The sequence below is a fragment of the Podarcis melisellensis genome, assembly GCF_964234715.1.
Source record: "Podarcis melisellensis genome assembly, chromosome: 5".
Classification (NCBI taxonomy): domain Eukaryota; kingdom Metazoa; phylum Chordata; class Lepidosauria; order Squamata; family Lacertidae; genus Podarcis; species Podarcis melisellensis.
The window spans coordinates 70,892,155-70,918,752 of NC_138537.1; the positions used below are offsets into that span (position 1 = coordinate 70,892,155).

The following is a 26,598-nucleotide window of genomic DNA, read 5'->3' on the forward strand; positions in this document are numbered from 1 at the left end:
TAGGTCTTGGATACCCTCTCTTCTCCCCACACCATGTTGTCAGATTTATCAGTGTTATCTATTGTCTGTTGACTATCAATAATATTTTGTTTTAGTTTGCACATCAAATTAACTGAGATTTAAAATTATTTCCGTGCACTTTTCTCTAGTTTTGTTTTTGGTTGAGGCAAGATCATATTTCTGTTTTGTGTCGCTGCAATTGCGTCTCAACAAAAGTTATAATGCAGCTGGGCCCCAAAATGGAGACATAGCACAATACAGACTTCTGCCTACCTGAGACCTTGCTTTTGGCTGGAGATGCCAGGGATTGAACGTGCAACTTTTGGCATGCTATGGGTTCCTCTTTTGTGCAACGTCTGTGTGGAAATTAGAATGAGCCTGTGATCCTACAATTTCCTACCTGGGAGAAAAACCCAATGACAAAGTAGACTTAAGTTCTCAGTAATCACACACTGGGTTGGACTGCATGTTTATAACAGCTGGTGAAAATTCTGGAAGATTTAATGAACTCAAATATACTATAAAACAGCCGATACTGCAAATTTCTCTTGTAAATATTTTAGAGTCCTACTTTCCAGAATGTTAATAAGGCAACTTTAGGAGGGCAGTTGCTGATGCAATTAACAGTTCTACCCCCAAGACTCTAGGAACATTTGGTTGTCCCATGTAGCTTGCAATGCTCTGCATGAAAGACACACATGCACTTATTGCTGAAACAAACTACAGCAAATCAATTCTGACAACAAAACACCGTAGCAATACAGGTATAGACAAAATGATCCTTAAGCTTATATTTGCAAATCCAAACTCTCTGTTTTATTAACTGAAACAAACCAAAAATTTCAAGGGGAAAAGGTGGGGTGGGGGAAGAGTCTAAAAACCAAATATTCTTAGTATATGTGTATATGTGTACTGTTGTTGTAGCAGTATGGAACTCTACACAGTAAGAAAAATAACGATTTCTTGGTAGAGAATGTAGAAACCTTAGACAAATGTGATCCTTATACTATTTCAAGTTAACTTTAAAAATAGAAAGTGCTTTTAAATATATATATTTACAGGTTACAACCTCCAACCATCACTAGTGATACTGTTTGTGTGTGGATGTGTGTGGACCATACACGTGCACACACAAACCTATACAGACATGAAAGATCTGTACAAAGATAAATCATCATTGGTTTGTTATCCTTAACTTGGGCTTCACAGCAACGACTGGAAGCTGTCGGAGCAATGGCACCATGAAGGAAAAAAAAATCAGCTTATCTTTAACTGTTTCTTGTGATCGAGCACCAAGAGCTGTGTATAGCTAATACTGTCTAAATTGATTTTACATCATAAAAGTTGAAGTATGTTAAAATCTTTATAAAAAGCCCATTTGTAGTAAACAGACAATTCAAAGCACCAAAGTATAAATTCCAAAAGGTAATAAACTGAATAATTCAATCAGGATTAATAACCTAGCCAAAATCATTTAACTATACATATATTTTTTTTTTTGCTTAAAATGTGCTTGAAAATCACCAGATGTTAAAATATATAAAGTCACAGTTTAAGGAAAAAAATCATTTTTTTTTACCTCAGCCTTCAAAATGGTTGAGATGAACAAAGAGTAAACCATACAAGACTTTGTTCTTTAACAGCACCTTTAGGGATTATTGTGTAACACTGCTCCCAAAGCAAGGTTGTACAGTTGCTATAAAAACTTATGCCCAATGGTTATACGGCCCGGCAACTCGAGTGAGGGCATAAGTAGACACCGTTATGATGTTATCATGAGTTACTGTTAATGCTCGGCGCGATGGAATTTGGTTGAATTCATTGTCTTCATAGAAAATCTCTCTTGAGGCACTGGCCTGGTGCACATTCCTGTCATTGGGTTGTACATTGGTATTTTCAGTGCTTGATTTTTCCGCTGCTTTCTCCTTTGCTCTCTCGGCCATCTTTGCCTCCCACAGCGCTATCCCATGTTTTGGCTCATTTAAGTTTTTGTGTTGGTAGAAGACTAACGATATCCGTGTGGGATGATTCCGGTTCGGCTTTTTAATCGGAGTTGTGGCGTGTAGCTCACGGCGTGCACATTCAATTAAGATGGAGCCGTGTGATGGTGCTACAGCTACCCCACCTATGTCATTATCCAAAAAATTATGCTCACTGTCGGACCACATTTCCTCTGCTTTTTCTTCGGACTCTGTGCGCTTTAAGAGCTCGCAACTTGGGTGTTTATCCGCAGTGGCAGAATCGCAATTTGGGTTCTTGAAACCACCTTTTTGCATTGGACACTCCTGGGAAGAACCAATTTCATTTCTGACTATATCTTCTGGAGAATTTAACGGCACTGAGGAATCACAAGAGCTAGCCAACTGTGAGGCAGGAGAGTTTTCTAACTTTATTTCACAATTTTGCTTGCTGACTACTCCTTGTTCAAGTGTGTGGGGCAAGGTATCTCTGAAGGCTGTGGATTCTGAAACAGTGAGGTCTTGAAGAAATGGGGGCACCCCATTCCTCTTCTCATCCAGCAAAATTCCAGTATGATCGCTGATGGACACATCAAAGATCTTACCTTTGGGTGTCACATGAGGTTTGTTACTACTGCATTGCAAATACCCGTAGGGAGTTGAAAAATCTTGTTGATTATTACTCACTGGCATTATACCACCAGCTTTGTGAGTTAATGGAGAGCAAGAATGTAAACTATCCAGCTTTAAAGGGGAGGAAGGAGCATATTGCTTTAGTACAGAGCAATTTTTAGTAGTGTCTGAATTGTGTTTTATTGTAGAAAGGTGATCCCCACTCTCCATTTTTGTCCCAGGTTGCAATGGATTAGCTTTGCTCCCTGAGGAGAAAAGAACAAAATGTTTTAAATATAAAGCTGTACATTTTTCTGTAGCTGGTCAATAAAAAAAGCAAACTTAATTGTGAGAATATGAATTTCCCTACAATGGAGGCTTATCGTTTCCAGCAGAGAAGAGGCAGCTGTATCCTGGGTAAGAGTTTTAGCAGCCAGCGCTGAGCTGGAAATAGCATATGTGTGTCTTTGGGAGGCGTGGGGGAAATGTGAAGACTGGTTGGATATGGGAATCCAAAATGTGCTAAAGTACCCTGGCCTTTGACTAAAAAGGACTTCCTACTGAAGTGGCTGAAATTTTAAAATTTCAGCTGATGAAGTGGCTTTCAAACTCCAGCAGACACAGCTCACATGCACAACAGGTATACATTCTCTAAATATCATGTGAAAAATTACTATTAGTAGCTCTACCCAACCTAAATGCAGTACTTTTTCAGGATAGGAAATTAACAGAGTCAACACTGGTCACCTTCCGCTGAGTGCCTTCAGCAACTTACCAATATATAAATATAAATATAAATATAAATCTTCCTCCTGTAGGAGTCCAAGGTGATTCACAAAATTTTAAAATACAACCACCACAAAAAACAAAGCTTCTAAAATTACATTTTAATACTAAAAAAAGATGTAGCGCAACAAGTGATACTGAAACTGTTGGACTCCAGATTCCATTTGTGTCCCCAAAGTTCAGATGAAGGTGTCTTCGGTTGACACCTAAAGTTGCCAATGCAGGTGTCAGACACACTCTTCCAGGCAGGGAAATGTACCATGGCAGTATCAAGAAACCCCTGCCTTGTGTTACCTCACAAGATGCCATATTATTGGCAGGACAATGAGCATGGCCTCCCTCAACTGTCTCAAATCATGGGTCTGCAAGGTATTGGGAGAAGAACTCCTTTAAATATGGGGCTTTGAAGCCATTCAGGGTTTTGTATATCAGTATCAGCGCCTTAAATTGGGCCCAGGAGCTCACAAGCAAGCTGGGCAGTGCTTTAAGGATCAATTACATGTGATCCTACCTTGGTGCCCCACTTAACAATCTACCAGCTGCATTCTGCACCAGCTGTAGCTTTTGGACCATCTTCAAAGGTAGCCTATGCAGAGGGTGTTGCAACTTTAGAACTGTGAGATTGTCAGAATACGAATTACTGATGTCAGGCTGTCGCTGATCCAGGAACATCCATGGCTGGCAAACCAGCCATAGCTGGGCACAGGCACTCCTCACCACTGAAGCCACTTGGGCCTCTAACAACAGCTTTGAATCGAGAAGAACTGCTCAAGCTGCACACCTGTTCCTTTAGACACCTGTTCCTCCACCCAGAACAGGTTGTCTCCCAAATTCCTGGATCTGAGGACAACTTACCCACATAGGACCTCCACCTTGCCATGATTCAGTCCGTTTATTAAATGTACTCTTGAGATTCTGATTGCGCTAACGTTTTGCTTCATCCCACCCTCAATACCTAACTTATTAGACACACTGAGAGCTTGATTGTTGATTTCAGATTCTGAGAGTCAGCCCGACCTTTGATAAACAGATTTCTGCCAGTATCAGGTAACTTTCGAAACAAGGTTTATCGTACCTACCTAAACTTTTTGAAGCTTTATTGGTATTTTCCTGCACTCTGTTTTTTCCCTTTGCAGCAGTAGACAGCTTCTTCTCTGCTAAGGTTTGCTTCTTTGAGTCTGCTTTCTTCTTTTTCGTCGCTCTACGTGGCTCTGCTAGCATTCTTACTTCTCGTGGGAAAGCAGTAAGCACTTGGATTGCCCCAGCTTTTATCTTGGCTTCCAGACCCTCCTCTGTGCCAAATTCATCTGTCTGTGAGATTTTGTAAAGGGGCAGCACATGCAGCTGCTCATCATTGGGTATCACCCCAACCATGCGGTTATCTTCTTTTGTTAATGTACAAACCTAGCCAGAAAAATTGGGGGGGGGGATATAATAAATCATCTCTTATTTGTTAGTGAAGCAACTTTAGCAAAGGTGATATTTATGTTTTAGCATGCAGAATATTATTCTACTTAGGGTGCTTGTGTGAAAAATAAGGAAATTCCCTTCTCCTTCAAACATCAAGCCCACATGTCATGGTTTGAATAACATTGCACAATTTTAGAAACACTAACAGCACAATCATTCACAGCTGCTTTTCACCTTTAAAAAGTTCTTCTGTCTAATGACTTTCACAAGTGGGGAACCCCTGGAGCAGATTTTGGGCAGCAGAGGAGAGAAGTTTTGTTGCACTTGCGGAAGTTGTTCTCCACATGCAATGATTTGGTTCCCTTACCTCTATCAATCCATAAAAACTTTTAACTTTCAACCACGGCAACTTGAAGCGCCCCTTGCAAATTACTTCAGCTTTATAAAGGGGATTGCAACATATCCAAGAACTAGAGGTCTACTTAGGGCAGGAAGCCTATTATTTGTTTTGTCTTGCATTTGTTGCAGTTCTGAATTGCTTTTAATTTATTTTATAAACGTGGCTTTTTTGGATAAACTTTGCAATAAGACTTTGTAAAGAAGAACATAAACAATTAAGAACAAAAGCAAGTCTAGAAATAAGGGTGCATTCACAGCTACAGGGTAGCAACCTAAAGAAGCCAAGTAGATAAATTGTAAATGAACAAGCACTTGGGAAACTGAATCCCAACAATGTTGCATACCACAGTGCTTCCATTGTGCATGTTGTGTGTATCCTTATGGGCATGAGCACAAAAATCGATGCAAGCTGTGACACCAGAAAAAGGTCGGCCATCCTTAATCCCAAGTCGACAGTCAGGACCCAGGTGCTCATTTTCCACCTTAAAATAAAAAAAAATATTTATTCATTCATTAATTTTGTATACCACCCTTCATCCGAAGATCACAGGGAGGTTCACAAAATAAAAATACAAAATGAAAACACAAAATACATAATAAAACAAAAAAAAAAATTAATAACTGCCCTCCTACAAATACAAATAAATCTTACATGGACATAACATTGTATCTCACCAAACACCACCAGCTTCAGGGACAATTTTTCATTTGAAGTGAACAACTGGACTGAAAACACATAAACCCAATTTACATGCCATGGAATACCAAAGGTCACATAAGCATAAGATCACTCCTTTTTTGCCCCTTTCTTTAGCCATCAGGAACTAAAAACCACAATTCCTGGCTTAGCATTACTTCCAAACTAGGGGTTGTGGTTTGTTTTGCTCCAACAAAACAAAACTTGCACACTCCAAGAACGAACCTTGTGTTCACAACGTGGTTTGATTGGAGCAGAACAAACCATAACTCCCAAGGATTATGGTTTGTTGCTCTAACCCACTAGAGGAGAGCAGTGGCGTAGCGTGGGTTGTCAGCACCCAGGGCAAGGCAAGTAATTTGCGCCCCCTAACCCGTGGATTTTAGCAGGGGGCAGAGAGCTGCGAGTGCGAGCACCCCCTCCCCAGATGTTGCGCCCGGTGTGGCCGGCCCCCCTTGCACCCCCCACGCTACGCCACTGGAGGAGAGGACTACAGTAAGAACCATTTGCACACTCAAGGTAAACCATTAACCATGGCTTACTTGTTAGTGGTTTACCATGACATGCCAACACTGTCATTGTTATGCATTGCTAAATATGAAAGTAAATGCTTGACTTATTTGATGAGAATTGTGCTAAAAATCCTTAGATCTACAGTCTAATTAAAACAACATCTGTCAGGATTTATTGATCTACCATACTTCATGCAATACACTGATCGGCAATGAGGATGAAGAATACAACAATTAGTTTTTTGACCCTGTTAGTAAGCAGGGGACACAGCAGCAGGAATTTGAAAGCTGTAACACCAGCAGTGCATTTCTTTCTAGAAGTCCTACAGTGTTTAATGAGACATACTCCCAGTTAAGTGTGCATAGGATCGCAGCCTAGCTGTTCTTTCAGCTAGGCCAGTTAAGGTAACGAAAGGCCTTCAACTAACTTGTGCAGCTTTTCTTTCTGCATCACCAGTATTAAAACGATGATGTGTCATAATAGAGATAATGGAGTTTCTTTGATTTTACCTGGTTTTGAAAAGCATCAGGGGCTAGTTTCTGATACAGTGGAGCAACATCAGTGGCTAAAGTTTGCAAATTGTTTTCGAGATGTTCTTCCTAGACAGGGAAAGGAGTCATCATATCATTTTATAGCTTGAGAAGCAGACTAGTAAAACTGTGAAAGCAACATCAAACGTAGATTCAGTACGCTATTTAGTCAGCTTCCTGTGGTTTTGGTTACTAACCCACATGTAAGTTTGCTATCATAATGGCAAAACATAGAAACATTCTTGAGAGTTGCTCAAAGGAAGGGAAAAGCAGTCAGCAAATTAATTGCTTGGCACTAAAAGAAGTTCACAAAAGATCCCAAGTTCACTTTCCATTTCCAAGAGAAAGATATAATGGAGGTGTTGGATGGGAGTTCACATTGGCATTAAAATACAAACATATGTTTCTTCTTCAAATCAAGTACCATGTTTGGAAACCTGCTACATAATAATGAAAGTGTTTGTATGATGCTTTAGAGTGTTCCAAGCATTCACACACAACAGACTAGTTCACATGTCAAATTATGCCAAACCATGGCTACATTCCTCCCTAGTTATTTTGCTGCTGCACCATACTGACCGAAGCCACAGTGTGGCTTTGGGTGTTGTCTAAACCAGCTTCACTGTTTAGCTCTCTTCAGACTAATAACAAGCTGTAACCAAGATTTGTTGTCTGGTTTACAATTTGTAAACCATGGACCCAGGTTCATGCTAAGCCAAACTATGACATAGCTCAACACAGCACAGAAGCAAAATAACCTGAGAAGAGCAAAGCAGCCCATGACTTCACTCTAAGCCATGGTCTGGTTTTGCAAACCAGACTATTATTTCAGTAATACTTACAACTGTCCTGTAAAGTAGGTCATAATTATAATCATCCTAATGTTGCAGATGGGAGCAAAGTGATTCAAATTAAGAGACAGGAGCATACATTAGGCCGCCTACTAAGTTAATAGGGGAGATAAGTATGAGAACTCTCTGGGTGGATTTCAGTGATGCTTTAACACAATCATTGCAGCAGAAATTCTTGCCAGAGGGAAAGATCTCCCCTCCCCTCTCTCCTCCCTGCACCCTGTTCTCAGGGTTTGCTCAGCACCCCCAAGCAGATTTGGGGAGGGCGTGGGAGTGCAGGGGGGGGGGGAGACAAGGAGACAGTCCTGTTGTGCTAGTGGGACTTGTGCTGCTTTCCATTAATGCAACCACTTAGCTGAATCCTGCCCTCTGGGTCACAGCCAAGGCTATGGGGGGAGAGGGAAAGGAGAGAAGTGAAAAAGCAAACACACAAAATAAAAAAGTGTTTTATTTTAAATTAAAACATTACATTTGCTTAAAGAAAATTCACTTAGACCTATGCTAATATGGCAAGCACATCGGTTTGACCAAACAACTATTGTTACATTTCTCTGAGCACATAGTGGATATCCTTTAGTTTCTCCTTCCCCACCCCCCAAAAGTTTTTTGTCTACTGTCATCAGTCATTCAGCAATCCCTAAACACTGAGCATGCTTAGCTCTCACTGGAGTCTCCCTTGTTCCTTCCCTAGTTTTTTACCCTCCCTATAATTTTTTATACTTTGGCAAATCTCAACTTGCAGACTTCTCCAAAACCTTGTTGTGCCATTCTGGCTACATTAATCTATGGCCTGGACACTGAAAACAGAAGGCATGATGATGAATGGCGAGTGCCTTCTCGGTCTTAACTGAACAGTACAGAATACTCATTGCAATCACATTCTCCCAAGTTGATACACTTTTATGACTTTATTTAGGTTTTGCTAGTCTTGTAGTGGCTCAGTAGTTGAAGCAACATACTTATTTGCAAGACGCTCAGCATGACACTCTGATCCAGTGCGATGGCAATCTCACTCTCTTCTGTGAGATGGGGGAAACCACGCATATACCCCAAGGGATTCCTCTTTGCATCCGTGGATTATTCCCAGATAACACTCCTTGTGTACATGACACCCTCCCTGATCTCCCAAAGATTCCAGGGGATGCCCATGTTGCACAAGCATTAAGACGGCATCTGATGAAGTAAGACTAATCCAGGAAAGCTCAAGCCATAATAAGGGTGTTAATGTTTAAAAATGCTTCAAGCCTCTTTGCTGTTTTTGTTGTTGTTACAGCAAAAAACAGACTGAAGAAATCTGGTCGCTCTTAAAGGCATGCACAATATCATGAACTCCCACACACAAAAATGTTGCTATCTACCCAATATTTCTCTCTGACTGCATTCTAGCCGACAGAGATATCTGGCTTTATAAATCTATGCTACATGCTATTCTTACCTAAAAGAACAATCTTACACTTCTTTACATTAAACCTCATCTCACTCCGTCCAGTTGCTCAAATGATCCATATCTGTCTGTACTTTGAATCTATCTTCTTCTGCTTTTGCATTGCTATACTTCCTAGATTTATGTCATCTGCAAAATGATCAATATTCAGTATTTAGCTAAAATAACACCTAATAAAAACAGTGACAGAAACAGAAAACAGGTAAGTGATCCATCTTTTTCATCCTTAACATAAGAACTATATGATTTAGCACTTGCTTCAGCAGCACATAAGTATATGAAAATGCCTCATCCCACACCAGCCTGCTTGTTGATTAAGAATTGCACAGGAGGCCCTATTGTGGCCCTCTTACCAAAGGTAATTCACAGTGCAGGGACACAGGGGAGGATTTTCTTTGTGATAGCCCCAAAACTTGTAACAGTCTCTTCTCTGAGGTGCATTATTCCCCTACATGGTTTTCATTTAGATGACTGGCAAAAACACACCTGCAGACCCATGATTTTGGAAGAGATGAATAACTAGCACAAGGAGAAGGTTTTCACTGTACTTTCAACTTTTCCCTGTCATTATTGTATTTTACAATGGGTTTCAGTTTGTTTATAGCTAAATATGGCTTTAATGATTTTTTTAATGTTGAATGCTTTCAGTGTTTACTGTGTGCCACTCTGGGGCACTCAGATACAGGAAACTACTGGAAAATTTGAAAATAAACCAAAACCACTATCAGCATGCCCCCTATGCAAGCATGAAGTATTCCAACTTTTTTAAAAATTGGGACTATGGGAAATAAAAACTAATCAGTGGCTAAAATAACTGTTATTTAAACTGACACCTTGAATATGTCTGAGGATGTTCAATTTCTGTCTGGGAGGGCACATACATAAACTACAGTCAGCTATGGGCTATTGGAGGCATGAAAGGATGGCATTGGTGAAGGAGCCAGCAAGTTAACTGCAAACAAAAGGGTAAATAAAATGTCAAGAAAGACCTTGGTAAACCAATAATGTATGAGTGCTTTGGCACAAACAGCACTGTCGTGGTGCTCAGTCTTCACACAGAATCTATGTAGTAGGGATAGAGAGGGGGAAATGAGGAGATCGCATTAGGTATCATGCTGCCTTGAATGCTTATAAATGTATATGCCCAAGTGATCCAATTAGCAAAAAAAAAAAACCCTGCACCCTTTTTGCTTTTAGTCCCTAAAAAGTAAAATTAGAAATTATTTTGAGAAAGGCAGGAAGGACACTTACTTGTTTGTGATCATCAGTGAGAAGTCTAAATTTCCTGGGGGCTTTGCTTCTGGCAAACTTACAGCCATTATAATACATACTCCATGAACAGCCAAATGAGAAGGATGCTCCACATGTCTCTGGATCAAGGCCTTGACAGGCGCAGGTACGACTGTGGAAGATTTAAACAAGTGGCAATCAGCCAGCAGTGCAGCAAACTTCTATAAATGCATACCCCAAACATCTCTGAACAGAACAATGGAAAAACACACATGTCATAGTTCATCAGCGGTTTTTGATAATGACCGATTTGGGTATAAATGTTACTTTTCTATTACTGTGTATAAGAGATTTCCTAGTCAACTGACCTTCTAATGGGATATACTAAGTTTATAATTTAAGCTATTTAGAGAAAGATATCATGCTTGATAGGTTTGGTTGTGATTCCTTCACAGCATCAGAAGCAGCATAACAAGATGTGGCTCAAGTAAATTAAAATGAAGGGAAACACCTGTCTTCATGTAATTTCTTTTTTTGCCAGAGATGGAAACAGGAGGAGCAGAAAGCTCATTTTGGTCCTCCCACACTATACTCAAATTGGCAATTAAACGTTGGCTACATCCTACTCAACTACAAAATGACACTTTTTCAAGTTTTATGTACTAGGGCTATAATCTGAAATCTTAAGAAGACTAATTACAAGTCACAGAAGTAAATTATGTGGGAGAATTAAAACTTTCATGCATCAAAATATCAGTGTTCTGGAGTGCACTCACTCTTCGTTTAGTGCACATCTTCGGCTAGTTGGACAGCCATATTTTCTGAGGCTCTGGGTCAGTTCCTTGTATAGAGTGTCAGCCAGAAGATGAGGAATCCCCTCCCAAGCCAAAATAAGTATCACAATGACGGCATTTTGGCAGTGATGTCCTGCACGCTGTCGAACCAAGCAGAGCAGTTTTTCTTCATCGCTACTTCTTCGTATCACCTGAAAAACAGGTTGAGTTGTTTGTAGATCAAACAGAAAGGATCTAAGGCACTGATGCCAGTTATTTGTTTGCAGAGACCCTGCTGTCGTGTTGGATTTCTTCTAAAGATTGCATATTGCTACCAACCCTTATTTACCAGAATTTTGTTTTATTAGTGTCTTCACCATTCTCTCTAAGTTAGCCACATCTGGAGGGTTATTTGTTACCCATCCCTGTGTTAAGGCACACCAGAACTCCATTTCCTTCTCCTCTTCGTGGCTCATGTACAGAGATAAATATGTGCTAAAGTGAAGAGGGTAAAGTCAGGTCCTACAGAGCTTCTTCCAATCATGAGCACAGCATCAGACAGGAAAAAGGATTGTGCCCCAAATTTAGTGTTCATTTTGCAGAGATGATGGATTAGATTAATGGGATTAACTGGTCTGCACTATGTTACATGTTTGAAAGCTTGTAGATTCTTTTAAATTGGTAGGCAAAACAGTAAAATAATTATTACTAATCTAAACCCACCAGTGTTGTCGTCCCAATGCATCAACTGTAACCAGGTTACAAAACCACAGTTGGAGAGGGATTAACAAACTACATAGTTAGTTTCAGTACAGCAGTTAATGCTGAGCCACCACTAAAGTGGGAAAGACAAGGCAGAATTTGCAACAAAGGGGAGAAAGGGGAGGAAAGAGCACAGAAACCCATTCCTTGTTCAGTGATTGGACATGTAACATTGGCACTTTGGCCTATAAAAAAAATGCTTGATGGTAACATTCAATTTACACACTTACTCAATCCTTCTTTGAGAACAGTACCAGTAATGGAAGAGCACGCAAAGCATATGCAAGTCTGGATCTTAGGAAGTTACAGACCATAAAATACAGAGATACCTACTCACAGGCACATTATGTCACAAATGTGAATGAAATGAAGCGGATGAGACAGAAGGATGTCAAAAGAGGGCTTCTGCTGCCTATACCTCCCCTCCCACCCTGCTGAGTGCCATTGAGAACAGCTGTGGTGCATCCCCAGTAGTAGGCTCCTAATCTGTTTCAGGCCACACATGAAAGTCAGCTAAGGGCCCAAAGTGGCTCACCGATTTCCCAAATGTGATCTACACCCACACATTTTAGCAGTTACTTATGATCCTGGAACAAAGGCATCACTAGCTCATTTGTCTTAGAAACAACCTCCTATGCTATTTATTCCTTTGTAAAAGTACAACCTTGAAGTACTAAACAGAGATGGTCAGCACAAATTCACAACCAATTTTAGCAAAGTAGCAGGTTCTGTATTCAACTCTACTAGCAGCAAGTTACGTAGCGATTATTCAATGTAAGATATCAGATTTAAACTGCTAAAATACACCAGAAGCCTTACAATCCAGTCTCTCACTGAGTTGTATTCCACAATGCCATTTTTTTGACCAACACAGACTGTGTACTGTTAATAGCTGCAGAAATTCAATGTGAGCAGGTTTTCAAATCATTGCACATACTTGACAGCAAAAAGGCATAGCACTGAAATTTCTGCATGCCATGCAACTGTTGTAGGTTCTGTCGGGGAAGGAGGCACCCCTAAATTCAACATGTCTCCTCCAAATACATATCATTCTACTTAAAGTATTTTTGTTAAAACATTTGATGTTTCCAAATACCCAAGATTCCCAAACCACCTGGGGCAATTCTGAATCACACTTTTAAAGACACTTATGTTCCTTTCTAGACAGAGTGAAAATCTAAGGCCTATTGGAGAACAAACAAATAGTTTTTCAACAACTATAATTCACTGTGGATTGCTTACTTGTAGGGCTGTACCTTTTAATTGGTTTAAATGTTGGATTGAGTCAGCTGTAGCTTAGCTGTTAGTAGAACTATGAGTTATAAGTGCATTTATTTATGTATTTATGGCTTTGCTAAAACAATTTTATTTTTTGCTTGATGCTATGATTGGGAATGAAAAAGTATTAAAACAGGTCTACCAAGTCTACTACTCTTTTTTTTTACTGAGTTTTACAGAAGGCATGCCAGAATTTTAACTTCACATCTTCAGTAATGAAATCAAAATTAATTTAGCCCCAAAGTTCTCTCGAAACGGTCTCTCAATATTACACATCCCTCAATACTTAAAATGAAACCAGTGCTGATTTTCATAATAACACTAAGTCTATAAAAATAGTGGTATGATTGATTATTATTGCAAATTACTATAATAATAATAATAAACCTTTATTGACACTACACCACCTGCGTGCAGTGAAATTAAACAATTTTTCAGAATTTCTATTATCACCATCACATTACAGTGGTACCTTGGTTTAAGAACAGTCCTGTTTAAGAACGATTCGGTTAACGAACTCCACAAAACCAGAAATACTGTCCCACTTTGAGAACTTTACCTCGGTTTAAGAATAGAATCCGAACGGTGGAAGGGCACCGGCGGCGGGAGACCTCATTAGGGAAAGCGCGCCTTGGTTTAATAATGGTTTTGGTTTAAGAATGGACTTCCGGAATGGATTATGTTCGTAAACTGAGGTACCACTGTATACTGGAATTCGCAGTACTGCCTACAGAACAGGAGTAGGCACTATCCCAGTAACCACAATGTTCTGCAAACTTCCTGGGCAGAACAGTTGTGGAGCTCTATTGACATAAGGTTTTTATTTTTGAATTTCACCCTACTCTATATCAACAATGTTCAAACCTAGGTTATTCATCCTTTCTTTTACAAAGTTTATATCCTGCCTTTCTTCCATGGTATTCAAGGTTACCTACAAAATTCCCAAGCAGTGTCCCATCCAAGCACCAGCCAAACTGAGATCAGTTTAGCTTCAGACTGTCTCTATATGCAGCATGTCTATACTGCTCACCTTTACAGACATACAGTTACTCACAAACTCATGCAAAAAGTTAAACGTACGTTCTATTCTTAGGAGTCATTCTTGGTAACTTAATTGTTTCAAATCATGATGTTGAACAAATCCACTTACGTCTTCAACATCTTCAAGCAAATGAGAATTTTTATTTGGAACCACAAACAACAGAATAACTGAACACATTCAAAGCACTATCTTTCTCATTATTAAAAACATCAAACGCAGAGGATTATGAAAGTATATGATCTCCCCCTCAACTAAAGTTTGAAATGGTACAGTACAGGAAGGACTGGACCATGTGCTACTTCTGCATTTTTTTTTAATTGGCTTTTTAGATTGTCTGCTTTTCTGCTAAATTACATGCGAGAGAACCTGCTGTAGCCTGAATTTATCTCACACACTGGGGACTCCTGAATATGAAATGAGCAGGTAATAGATGGCATTTCAACATACTTCAAACTTGAAATACCTTCCCACTACGTTGGTGTTTCATAATGGCATATAATCATCAGTCATTATGCAGGAGTACTTTTAGGATCTTGCATGATCAAATATTCTAGAGATACTTAAATCTTCCCATGTTATTGACTTGTATATGTAAAAGACTATTCCTTAAATAAATTATTAAAAATATCCGTTTTTACAAAACCACATACCCCAATGTCTAGAATGCACTTATAAAAGTTAATGCCATGGGCAAGCATACTTCCTGCAGCAGTTTTAACTGCTTGGGTTCTACTTACTTGAAATATCTCTTTTAGATTGCTGAAGCAACTGTCTCAACCCTTGGCAGGAGCTCTGGAATAAGGAATAAGTTCTCTGTGAATAAATATTACTTGATGTAGACTGTCCCTTCAACATCAGCCAACTAACTAATATGAACGTGCATGGGTTCACACACATATAAATGATAGAATGAATTACACTTATGTGAAATCCAGACATAAGGTAAAATAGCTTCTCTCTGTGGCAGTATAGATTAGGGCAGTTAATTCCAAAATGGAACATTCTGCAGACAAGATTCCATCTGCCTGCAGAGACAGACAGCAACTCTAAGAAAGACTGTAGAGCAGTGGCTTACAATGCGTGCAAGACAAATGGAACCCAGAAAAAATACTCCAATCAATAAAACACTTGAAATCATATGAGTTTATAAAACCTGGTTCGCATAAAACATAAAGCCATGGTTTGTTTGAATATCTGGACTCAGCCCAGCAGTCTAACCATGGTTTGCTTTTGGCCATCAAACCACAATATGAAGCTGTGGCTTGTTATTGGCTTAAAAATAATGTCTGGTTTTAGCTTTATGCTTGAACACAACCATGGAATGCTTGGTACCCCAACCCAGATACTCAAAGGGACAAGGCAAGAGGAAGCAAACCAAGGTTGGGAGAAACAAGTCATGGCTTAGCATTATGTGCAAATACACCAAGTGTGTCACTTCCGCCAGTATAAAAAGCAACAATGCGGCAAAAACTAAATAGGAATTGAGGTATGCATTAACCAGCCCCAGGGGAAGAATGTAAATTGTGGCAATTTATTTGAACTCTGACACATTGCTCAAACCTTCATGTAGCAAGATCTCTAACCTATTATTCTTCCATCACCAAAGATACAACCATGGATTTAAATTTTCTGGATGCCTGGTCCAATCACTACTGAAAGATTGTGACATGAAGATATAACACAGGTGAGAACAGTAAGCTCTAAATGAAACGGTACAGTGTAGATATGCAAAGTCAAGTCTCTACTGGTCTGATATGAACAACGCTTTAAACCACAATTACAGAAAACTGTGGTTTTAAGGTGAACATGAAGCATACATGTCTCTTCTACCCTGCTTTTATTGCTGCCAGGAGCTAGGCGGCCATGGTCTGGCTAAGTGTTACCTCTGAACTTGAGCTTGTGATTCATTTCCTCCAAACAAGCTTAGCTCCCAACAGGGGTGGAAAACAAGCAAACTGCCCATGGTTTCAGTAAGGTGCAGCCGCATCCTGCGTGTTACTCTTGAAGCCATAGTTTAGTTTAACTATGGTTTAAAGGATGTGAAAATGAGACCACTGTCTAGAATGCAGGAAAGTGCTGAGCACTTCAGCTTTTTAAAAAGATCCTAACCGCAGCTTTGTTTTCTCTCTTAATTGTACCCTGTAGCTTCTTCAATGAATTATAATCCTTATCACACCAAGATGACATTTAAGAGACCAGTCAGATATAGACTGCAGAAAGGACCTTGTGATTCTATTGAGCAAAGGTCTATTGAACAAAAACACTGATCTTTCACACTTTTTTACAGCATTAGATTTTATAATTTAAAATTTCGACAGTGGAACAGACTCCCTCGGAAGGTTGTGGACTCTCCTTCATTGGAGGTGTTTAAGCAGAGATAGGATGGCCATCTGTCATGAATGCTTTAGTTGAGATTCCTGCATTACAGGGGTTAGACTAGATGACCCTCAGGGTACCTCCCAACTCTACAATTCTATGAGAATTTGAAATTGTAGACAAACTATAGGAACAGCTCAAAGCCACATGACAAAAAACAGGATGAAGCTTTTAGAAGATGGTCAAATAAAGACTACAGTGGTACCTCAGGTTAAGTACTTAATTCATTCCGGAGGTCCATACTTAACCTGAAACTGTTCTTAACCTGAAGTACCACTTTAGCTAATGGGGCCTCCTGCTGCCGCCGCGCCGCCGGAGCACAATTTCTGTTCTCATCCTGAAGCAAAGTTCTTAACCTGAAGCACTATTTCTGGGTTAGCAGAGTCTGTAACCTGAAGCAAATGTAACCTGAAGCGTATGTAACCCGAGGTACCACTGTACTGAGGTTCATCTCCCTGCTTTAGCAGATAATTACAGATAATTTCCAAACTGTATATATTACACTTTCCCCCATTCTCACTAATGTTATCTGTTCTTGAGACTTTTCATTTCTGTCTTTTATAGCTTGGGACCCAAGTGCCTAAATGAGCACCTCCTCCAATATCATCCATCTCAAGTCTTACAGTCAGTGGGGGAGGCCCTGTTGGTGGTGTCTGCCATCTTGGTAGTTCCCCATTTATGGAATGCTTTCCCTGGTGAGGTACATCTGCCTTCCTCATTATTAACATTCAGAAGGAATTTAAAAGCCTGCATATTCACCCAGGCATTTGCTGGCTGAAATATACTGCTTCCTGGCAAACTTGAAATTATCTAGGTGCAAGGATATCTGATTGTTTTCAAATGATTTGCATTGTTTTTAATTACAAAATCAATATAAGTGCTTAAAAGTTGGGGAGAAATGTCCCCAATAGTTTAAATACATCCTAAATCATTGTAATTTATTCTCTCTCTCACTCCCAATATATAAAGTAAAGGGACCCCTGACCATTAGGTCTAGGACGATTCTGGGATTGCGGCGCTCATCTCACTTTGCTGGCCAAGGGAGCCGGCGTACAGCTTCCAAGGTATGTTGCCAGCATGACTAAGCCGCTTCTGGCGAATCAGAGAAATGCACGGAAACCCTGGTTAACTTCCTGCCGGAGCGGTACCTATTGCACTTCGTGCTTTCAAACTGCTATGTTGGCAGGAGCAGGGACCGAGCAATGGGAGCTCACCCTGTCATGGAGATTTGAACCATCAACCTTCTGATCAGCAAGCCCTAGGCTCTATGGTTTAACCCACAGTGCCACCCGCATCCCTCCCGATATATAGATATATGCCACTTAATATTTTTATAATTCTTTAACTGGTATACAGCATAAAAACAATATAATTACAACAAAAATAAAGCAGTAGTATAAAAGCATCATGGATGACTTTGTTGGATACAACCCCAAACCAGGAATTAATATAAAGAAAAGCAGGATGAGATTCTTATGGGTCAGGGAAAGCCTGGGCGAAAATATCTGACTTCACAAAACATCTGAAACAACTGGTGGTTGCTGCTTCACTTACAGCAAAGGGTATTTCTTAATGCAGGGCAATAACAGAAAATGCCCATTTTCATATCATTACCCTATGACATTCTGTAGGGTACAGTACTACAAGAATTTCCTCAGATTATCTGATTGATCCTACAAGGGCAGGCAATCTTTCAGGTATCCTGGTCTGAGTTGTTTATTCATATGTTAACAACAAGACCTTCAACATGGCCCAGTACCTGATCGGCAGCCAGTGCGGTTTCCTCAGCACAATGTAACACATGCCTATCCAGGTATTCCACACAAAAACCGGGGCACAGCATTCTGCACTAGCTGCAGCTTCCAAACTAATCTCAAGGGAAACCCCACAAAGAGCACATATTTAACACCAATTCAGCAAAAATATAAACTATATAAATATCAAATATTAAGTTTGGTGTTATAGATGACCACAGTCTATAATAACAGAATACAAATGTTTCAATCCATTTTTGTATTCAGCATACAATTTTTATGTACACAGCTTGGAAACTTTAGTAATTCATTCATATATAAATACTTTAAACATTTTTTTTAAATGCAGGAAAAAATATTTAAAATTTAGTTTTCTTCAGTGTTGTCTACCCTTATATTGAGCACAATGGCCAATGTTGGTTCTCCAGTGTTTGTTCTATAAGAACAAAGCACAACAAATTGCCATTATTGTTTCACCTTAAATTAGTTCTTAGCACAACTTTGAAAGCCACACTTAAGCCAGTGAATCTCTGTGAATGGCATAAGTTTTCCTACTAACACAGAAAGTGGCATAGAGTTTACCAGTCCACAGACAACTCTGCTCCAAATAAGCTACTTCATTGTGCTATCCTAACTGCACTGCTTAGGTAATGCCGCAGAATTAAAATGGAAGAGAATCAACACAGGCATTCACTTTCAATACTGAAACCACAATACAAAGCTCAGAGCAAAATAGATCTTAACCTATGTGCATAGTTATATAAGAAACTGACACCGAACAAACCTTAATTTGCTCTTAATTTTCCAAGAACAGAAACAGGGGTTAGTTTACTCAGAAATTAATTTTATTCGAATGGTGTAAATACCTGCAGGTGAGCAGTGATAAGATAATGGGAGCAGTGGCATTTACTTTAGAATGCTTCATTATCAGTTCAGGTACAAACAAGGGCAAAAAAGCACTGCAGAATGACTCATTCCAACAGCTGTCACATTAAATGGTTTATTGGTAAGGAATAACAAATTGATATTCCATGTTCAAAATCAGACACCAGATTTAAGGCACATAGCAAACTGGAACACCTGGTTCTTCCATGGTTTTAAAATGCAGAGTTCACACACAAATACAGTACCTAGCACCCACAAATACACTGTGAGGAAGGCAGCATAGTATCATAGTTTAGGACCCCAAGCTGGTATAGTAGATGCTACAACCCATCCTAGGGATGAATTTGCTGATATCCATAATCTTCAGAACAAAGCCATTTAATAAAAACTGGACTAGACTATTGAAATCCAATATGCCTCTGTGAACAAGGCATAGCTTGCAGGTGGCTGGTGTAACATAGTGGTTAGTAACATAAGCTGTGATCTGAGAAGTCTACAGCTCATATCCCAGCTCAGTCATGAACTTACCCATTTGGCCTTTGGCAGACCAATCACCTTCAGCCTCGGGCCTCTTGTTTGTATCGTGACAGTAATACTGCCCTGTCACAGAACAGCTGTAAAACTTACCAAGATGAAATCCAGAGGTTCGGTGTGCAGTGACACCTGCATGCTGATAATACCCATGCCACCCTGCATTGTCTAAGGAGGCAATTGAAGTCCTCAGTGTGGGATTGGATAAGGCTAAAAACCCAAGCAAAACTTCAGTCCCAATAGTACCAGCCACCAATGAAGAAATTTCCGTCTTTGGATGATCTACTGAGCAGCTCGTAAGCTTTTTCCTGCTGGTTTTTGTTTTGTTTACTGCTGCTGGTTTTTAATTCAATTCATTCATTCATTCTTGGTTGACTGGCTTATATTAGATCATTGGTCACATTGTGCAACCTTTTTGTTCAAAGGGGGTAACAATTATTTTAATGTATAAATAAATAGCGCTTTGATCACTAAGAAAAAACCACTTCATGGGCGTTAAGCACCATAGCTGCAATAAAAAAAATGAATTTCAAGAATACAAATAAAGATATATTACTATAAAACAAAAACTTACCCACTTGGCAATTGGACACCCTTGGGAGCTTTTTCCTTCTCTGCCTGTATACACAACTACCTCAATTCTTACAGCACTTCCTTTTGCTCCATATCTGTAGAAAGGAAAAACTAGTAAGGATTATGAAATGTCCTAGTAATTAATTTCGTTAACAAGCAGAGAAGCAACAGGCCCCTTCCAGGCTTATGCCCACCACCACTTGGGGAAGGCAGCTATTAACCCCTTGCTCAGTCCTTAGGAATGGACCCAGTATGCATCTCCACCCCCATCGCTCAGCCCAGACACTGAGGTCCTCCTCTAAGGGTCTTCTGCTGGTTCCCTCACTGCAAGAAGCGAAGTTACAGGGAACCAGGCAGACGGTCTTCTTGGTAGTGGTGCCTTCCCTGTGGAACACCCTCCCTTCAGATGTCAAGGAAATAAACTACTATCTGACTTTTAGAAGATGTCTGAAGACTGCCCTGTTTAGGGAAGTTTTTAATGTTTCATGTTTTTACTATTCTGCTGGGAGTCGCCCAGAGTGGTGGGGAAAACCCAGCCAGATGGGCAGGGTATAAATAATAAAATTATTATTATTACTACCCCTTCTGTGCCACTGAAATAAAAAACCACTTTCCCAAGCTCCTTTTTCACATGTTGTCCAAGGGATCCCCTTTTCATTGCTAGCATACACTACTTTGACTATAGTACTTTAGAGAACCATTCCTATCTTGTCCTCTTAATTCCAGTTCTTTCTATCCCACGCAATAACTGCTATTAAAAACTAGGGCTGTCATCAATTATCTTAGCTGATCATATGAACTGTAATTCAACCAATTAAATCTGCATATGTTTGCACATTAATACAACAATGGTTTTATCAAATAAATGTTATAGCAGGAAGCTTTAAAAAGAGGCATTCGCTCCAGAAAGAGAGAGAGAGAGACCGAGAAAGAGAATGTTTCTTCCCCATTTGCAACTGAATGAAAAATGCCCTTTTAAACATTTAAGATCTGCTTTCCAAGTAATTGTGGCACCTTTCCAGCCAATTTAATACATTCTGTTAATCCAACCAATAAATTTACTAAATGTGGGAGCCCAAAGTAAAACATCTACACTTTACAAACACACCAGATCTTCAACATAACCAAACGGAGAACTCCAACAAAATAAGAATGGGATTAACCTACGTCATGTGCCCTCTCACCAGAAGTGCTGTGCAATGACTTCTGCTTGTGCAATGGGGCTTCCCTCCTCTTCCCATATGCCCCTGAAATGGGCTCAGGAAAATCCCCAGAACAGCATACCGGGGGGGAAGGAGAGTGTTATTCCGTCTGGCAAGCAGCATTCAGAATGTCCGGAATAGCATGATGATGCAACCCACCCTAGCACTATAGTACTAGATTCATCTGACAAAGTGTCCATGAAAGCTTGGGCCGTACTAAATGTGTAAGTATGTTAAGGTGACCTCAGTATCTGGAGTATGTGGAAAGCATATCATGATGCAGCATGGGATGCTGTACTTCAAAGAAACTTATTCAAAGAAAGCAATCAGAAGTCCTGACGGGCATACCCAATTCCTTAGGCACACCTAAATGAGAACTCTGGATTGTAGCTGATGATAAGCACCTGCCAATGTGACTTGGCTCTGAAAAGGAAAGCATGCACCTTGCAACTCTTGTTCAGGAAATCATTTGGTCTCTCTCCTTTGTCAAGATGGTATCTGAACTTCCCTCAAGCTCTAGCTGGCTTCCAGCCCAGTACTACAATTGGCCACGTTGTCCTTTATTTACCTCCTGTGACTGACCATCTGCCTTGGATACAGTCCTAAGAAACCAGCACGGAAGAGATGACTCTTCCAGACCTCAGCACACCATGTCACATGCCCACTTCCTGTCCAACTCCCAACACCAACTGTCTTATGAGAGTCTCAACCCCTTTCCTGAAGACAGAGTCAGCACTCAAAAAGCAGCAGCATTCTAGTTACTGCAGCTCAAATACAGATAGTGTAGTTCCGACCTAGTATAATCAGGCAGGGAGGCCTTAGGTAAGTACCGCAAGAGAAAAAATACCACTTATACTATCATCATATATATTTGATTTATTTTTTTGGGGGGTGTATAGCGCTGTGCCTATATTTATTGAACCTTTACTCACTGATATGTATTTTCTCACCTGTCTTCCATTATTTCCCTGACTGCAGCGACACTTGGTCCCGTTCCAAGGTGTGTATAATATGGCCCTTCATCCTTCTCTATAATTTGCTCTACAGAAAAAATTAAAAATAGCTGTTAAAATTATTTCATGTACCGAGTACACACATGCAGTTGTGGGTTTTTTTTAAAGAGGAGAAAGATAAACATATACAGTGAAATATTTATTAGGCATGTCATACACTCCAGGCTGGAGTTAAAAGACTTGGTGGATCTCCAAGGCTGAGGAATATTGATGGGATTAACAATGGAGCCTTTATCAAAACAGAAATGCTATGGAATCTTTTGAAAATGTTCACATTTTGAACTAGAGTCAAGTTTATTATTGTTAACTGGTTTATCATTAATATAATACTTCATTCCCTTTCAGATACTGAAGAACAGGAGCCAAATGCATACATACACATAAAAAAACTGGGGTCGTCCAATACACGGATAGTGGCATGGGGGGGGGGTGCTGCACTGCCAGCCAGCTCGATGGCGGGAGCTCGACTTCCCCTGATGCTGCAGCAAGAGGGGAGCGATCTGGAGGGTGTTTCCTGCCTAGGGGAAGAGAGAAGCTGTGCACCGCCAGCCATCTGCACGGGAGCACAAACTCCCCCAATGCTGCGGTGCACAGCGGGCGGTCCCTGGGTCATTTCCTGTGCATGGCGGCATCGGGGGAGGTTGCGCTCCCAACTGGATGGCTGGCGGGAGTGAAACTTCTCCCAATGCCACTGCATGCAGGAAATGATCTAGGGAGTGTTTCCTGCCCACAGCTGCGTGGGGGGAGAGGCTCAACAACTTTGGGCCATCTCCCCTTATTTTCCTAAAATTGACTCCCCAAAAATATGGTGGGGGGGTCCTTATACATGAGGGCGTCTTATAGATGGAAAAATACAGTAAATAACATACTGCTTTTACCAAGGACACATTGGAATTCAATGAGACAACCAAGGAGGAGCAGTGATAAAGATACCCCCCCCTGTATTATTTATAAAGGTTGTTATTCCCTAATTCTCAACAAACCAACAAAACAATTTTCCTCCATTTGTTGCAGAGAAACAGGAAGCCAGCAATTCCCTGAAGTGCAGGGCTGAAGAAGTATTTCCAACTGATAACATCAACTCTTTAGGTAACTAGAAATTCTTCCACTACTGTTGGAAGTCACAGCCAGATGGTAAATTCAGGTAATCAAGCAGTTACTTGATTAGTATATGGAATGATATGGAGTCATCTTTTCACTTATGTGGTGGAGACTTGGAGACTCACTTCATCAGAGCAGGCAAGAGGCAACATTTGCAAGATAAAAATTCTAAAGGAATCCTCAGTGAGAAAACTTTCAGAACTCCATGCAAAATGAAGCAAATTACACTTACCAACACAATCACAGCTTGGAAAATCAGTCTGTCCTTTCTTTGTAGGTGTATCGATTAGGTTCTTTGTAGGGGTGTCCAAGAACTTCATAGGCGATTCAAGAAAACTACTGAGTGTATTCTTTGTTGGAGAACACCCTAAGATCCCTGTTCTCTGTGTGTTCTCAGTCTCCAAGCTTCTTGATGTTGGAACTGTAACTTCACTTGCACACTCTGCTTTCCTGAGAGCCTGCAAGGTTTCCCCTGGGGAGGCTAAGCTACAGTTAATGGACATGGTTTGCAATTTCTGGCCCATTTGTTGTTCCATAGCACCGCACTCAAGTTTTGCTTGGTTTTCCTTGCACATTTCATCTGCTCTTTGACCAAAGATCTGAGGCAAAGGATGCATCTGAGCCATGTTCATTGTTTGCTGTACCTGAGAATTCTTGTCTTTTTCTGTAAACATCTGTACATTTTCACTTCCTTGGTTCAAACAGGATTTTGCTTCGAAGTGAGGGACTGTCAGAAGACTATTGGAGAGTAGGCCACTATGGTGCAGAGCATCTGGGGCAGCACCTGGAGGATTGGTGCCCCGTGCCTCATTGGAGCCCATAGTTTTCATGTGCTCAGGCACCATTTCAAAGCCAAACAACTTGTCTTTCACTTTGTCTTGCGTTGAAGCAGGCAAAGGCCTGTGGTATATTATTTGAGTTTTGGGAAGAAATAATGCAGCTGCTTTTTGTTGTGATGACAAAGTATTCCGATTCCATGCCTTCTGTACTTTGGCTTTAGAAGATCTTTTCCCCAAAGCAGTTAGTTTCGAATCCTGTGACGCGTTACGACCAACCTTGCGTAGTTTAGAAGGCTTTTTCGGTATGTCCTGTAATTCACTAAGATGGCAATCTTGTTGTAGCTGATTTTGTTGGTCAGGCATTACTTGAGGCTTCTTTTTTAATCTTTTTGCCCTCGGTACTGGTTTTTCATTTTTCCGTGTTGGTTGCCTTTGCTTGACTAACAATGGACTATAATTGTTCCTTACAAATACAGATTGTTTCTTCTGCAATAGGCACTGGTCCTGTTTATGTTTCGGTTGCATATCGGGTGGTATTCGACTGAGAAGCGATGTCTTCTGGTCTGGGCTTGCTTTGCTTGATTCAATTATTGCTGCAAGTTGAGTTAATTGGGTGGCTACCTCTTCCTCATCCTGGCTATGAATATTTCCCCTAAATACAGAATTACTTTTTGAATTTGAGCCATGGACAGCCTTCCCCTCCCACTTTCCAAGCATGTCTACTCTGCTCCTCCGCTGTTTGACAACACTTGAGATTTTGGAGCATGGCCCAATGGCAGCTTTATGATAAAGAGGGTGTTTCTTGGTAGTATGACCTGAAGTTCCCCCAGACACTAACGCAGATAAAGACTTAGTATCTCGTGGGGAGAAATGTAGCCTACGCAATAAGCTAGATGGACCAGTGGTTTTACTGGGGAATTCAGAAATAGCACCTTGACCATTGTAAAGCAAACTCTTAGGAAAGATTCTTCTCTGTGAAGCACCATGAGAAAAGAGCTGCTGGTCTTTCTGTGGACAAGCCCCTTTGATTGCTATCAATGCAGATGACGTCAAGGGACTTTTAGGAAGGGTTCTTCTCTGCGAAGGAGCATGAGGAAAGAGCTGCTGGTCCTTCTGTGGACAACTTCCTTTGATTACTTTCAATGCAGATGATGTCAAGAAACATGAATTATCCTTTTTGTAATTGTTAAGTGAATGTGAACTTTGCTCTTCTATGCACTGAACTCTTTCTGGTTTAGCTGGTAAGGGAGCTCCTGGAGGGACTTCCGACAAGCGTGTCAATGCCTCAATAGCTACAACCTGTTCTACAGTTAAATTTCGGTTTTTAATCAAAGATAAAAAAGTTGACTGAAGTGACAAATCTTCAGGTTGCAAATCTTTGCTTGGAGCACCATTTGAAGCACCATCATCAAGGCAGCCATCTGTGTCATGCACGGGAGTGCAAGATGGCTTGTCCTGAAGATCTAAAAGTGAAATAGTTTGTAAAAGTGAGTTCTCAGATTCCTGAATGGCATTAGAGTTTTCTGTCTGCTGCGCTAGAACGCGATCCTTCTTTTCTGGAAGAGCACCACATGTTCCAGTTGTCAAAGTGCTGTTATTGTTCAGTTGAGCAGCGCAACCCAAAGAGGCATCCAAGTTGCTTTCTGGGCAGCTGTTTGCCGGATCAGCACCTGTTTTTTTCAGCAACAAGTCACATTCTGCTGGTGAATAAGGAATGCTTTTAATGCCATTTCTAACAGTTTGTGCAAGCAACTTTTTGGGGTCATCTAACACGTTGGAAGAATGAACAGCTTTTGGATCCTTTTCAAAATGTTTTGAGTTCTCATTCCTTGCTCTAGCTCTACAGAGGTCACCGTTCACATGGACGCTAAGCGATGGCTTCTCATTCTGTGCCCACTTCTCCGTTTCTAAGCCAGTCATACTTCCCTTTTCATCTGCCTGTACATTTTCCCAAGGCAGCAAATGGCTTGGTTTCACCTTGGGTTTTTCGCCATGGCCGTGGGCAACACAGTCCATGAGCTCTGGTCTGCAGCCATTGACTGGTTTGTTTTCTAAGTCTCCCTGAAAAACAACACAAAAATAGTTTTAGCCAACGCTGT

The 26,598-nt window shown here is 40.5% G+C and overlaps 1 protein-coding gene across 1 annotated transcript in view; it reads right to left on the reverse strand.

The window, feature by feature from the left end:
• Window positions 1-788: 788 nt before the first annotated feature.
• The window catches only part of TET1 (tet methylcytosine dioxygenase 1), a 66,331-nt gene continuing 40,521 nt past the window's right edge, over window positions 789-26,598 (reverse strand). Inside the window, exons 4-12 of the mRNA XM_081913070.1 lie at window positions 23,953-26,560; window positions 22,557-22,647; window positions 20,406-20,499; window positions 11,207-11,415; window positions 10,452-10,602; window positions 6,885-6,974; window positions 5,510-5,647; window positions 4,436-4,760; window positions 789-2,836 (exon numbers count right to left, since the gene is read on the reverse strand). Of these exons, the coding sequence (XP_081769196.1) occupies window positions 1,707-2,836; window positions 4,436-4,760; window positions 5,510-5,647; window positions 6,885-6,974; window positions 10,452-10,602; window positions 11,207-11,415; window positions 20,406-20,499; window positions 22,557-22,647; window positions 23,953-26,560 (4,836 nt within the window). The 3' untranslated portion in view covers window positions 789-1,706. The remainder of the gene's footprint in view (window positions 2,837-4,435; window positions 4,761-5,509; window positions 5,648-6,884; window positions 6,975-10,451; window positions 10,603-11,206; window positions 11,416-20,405; window positions 20,500-22,556; window positions 22,648-23,952; window positions 26,561-26,598) is intronic.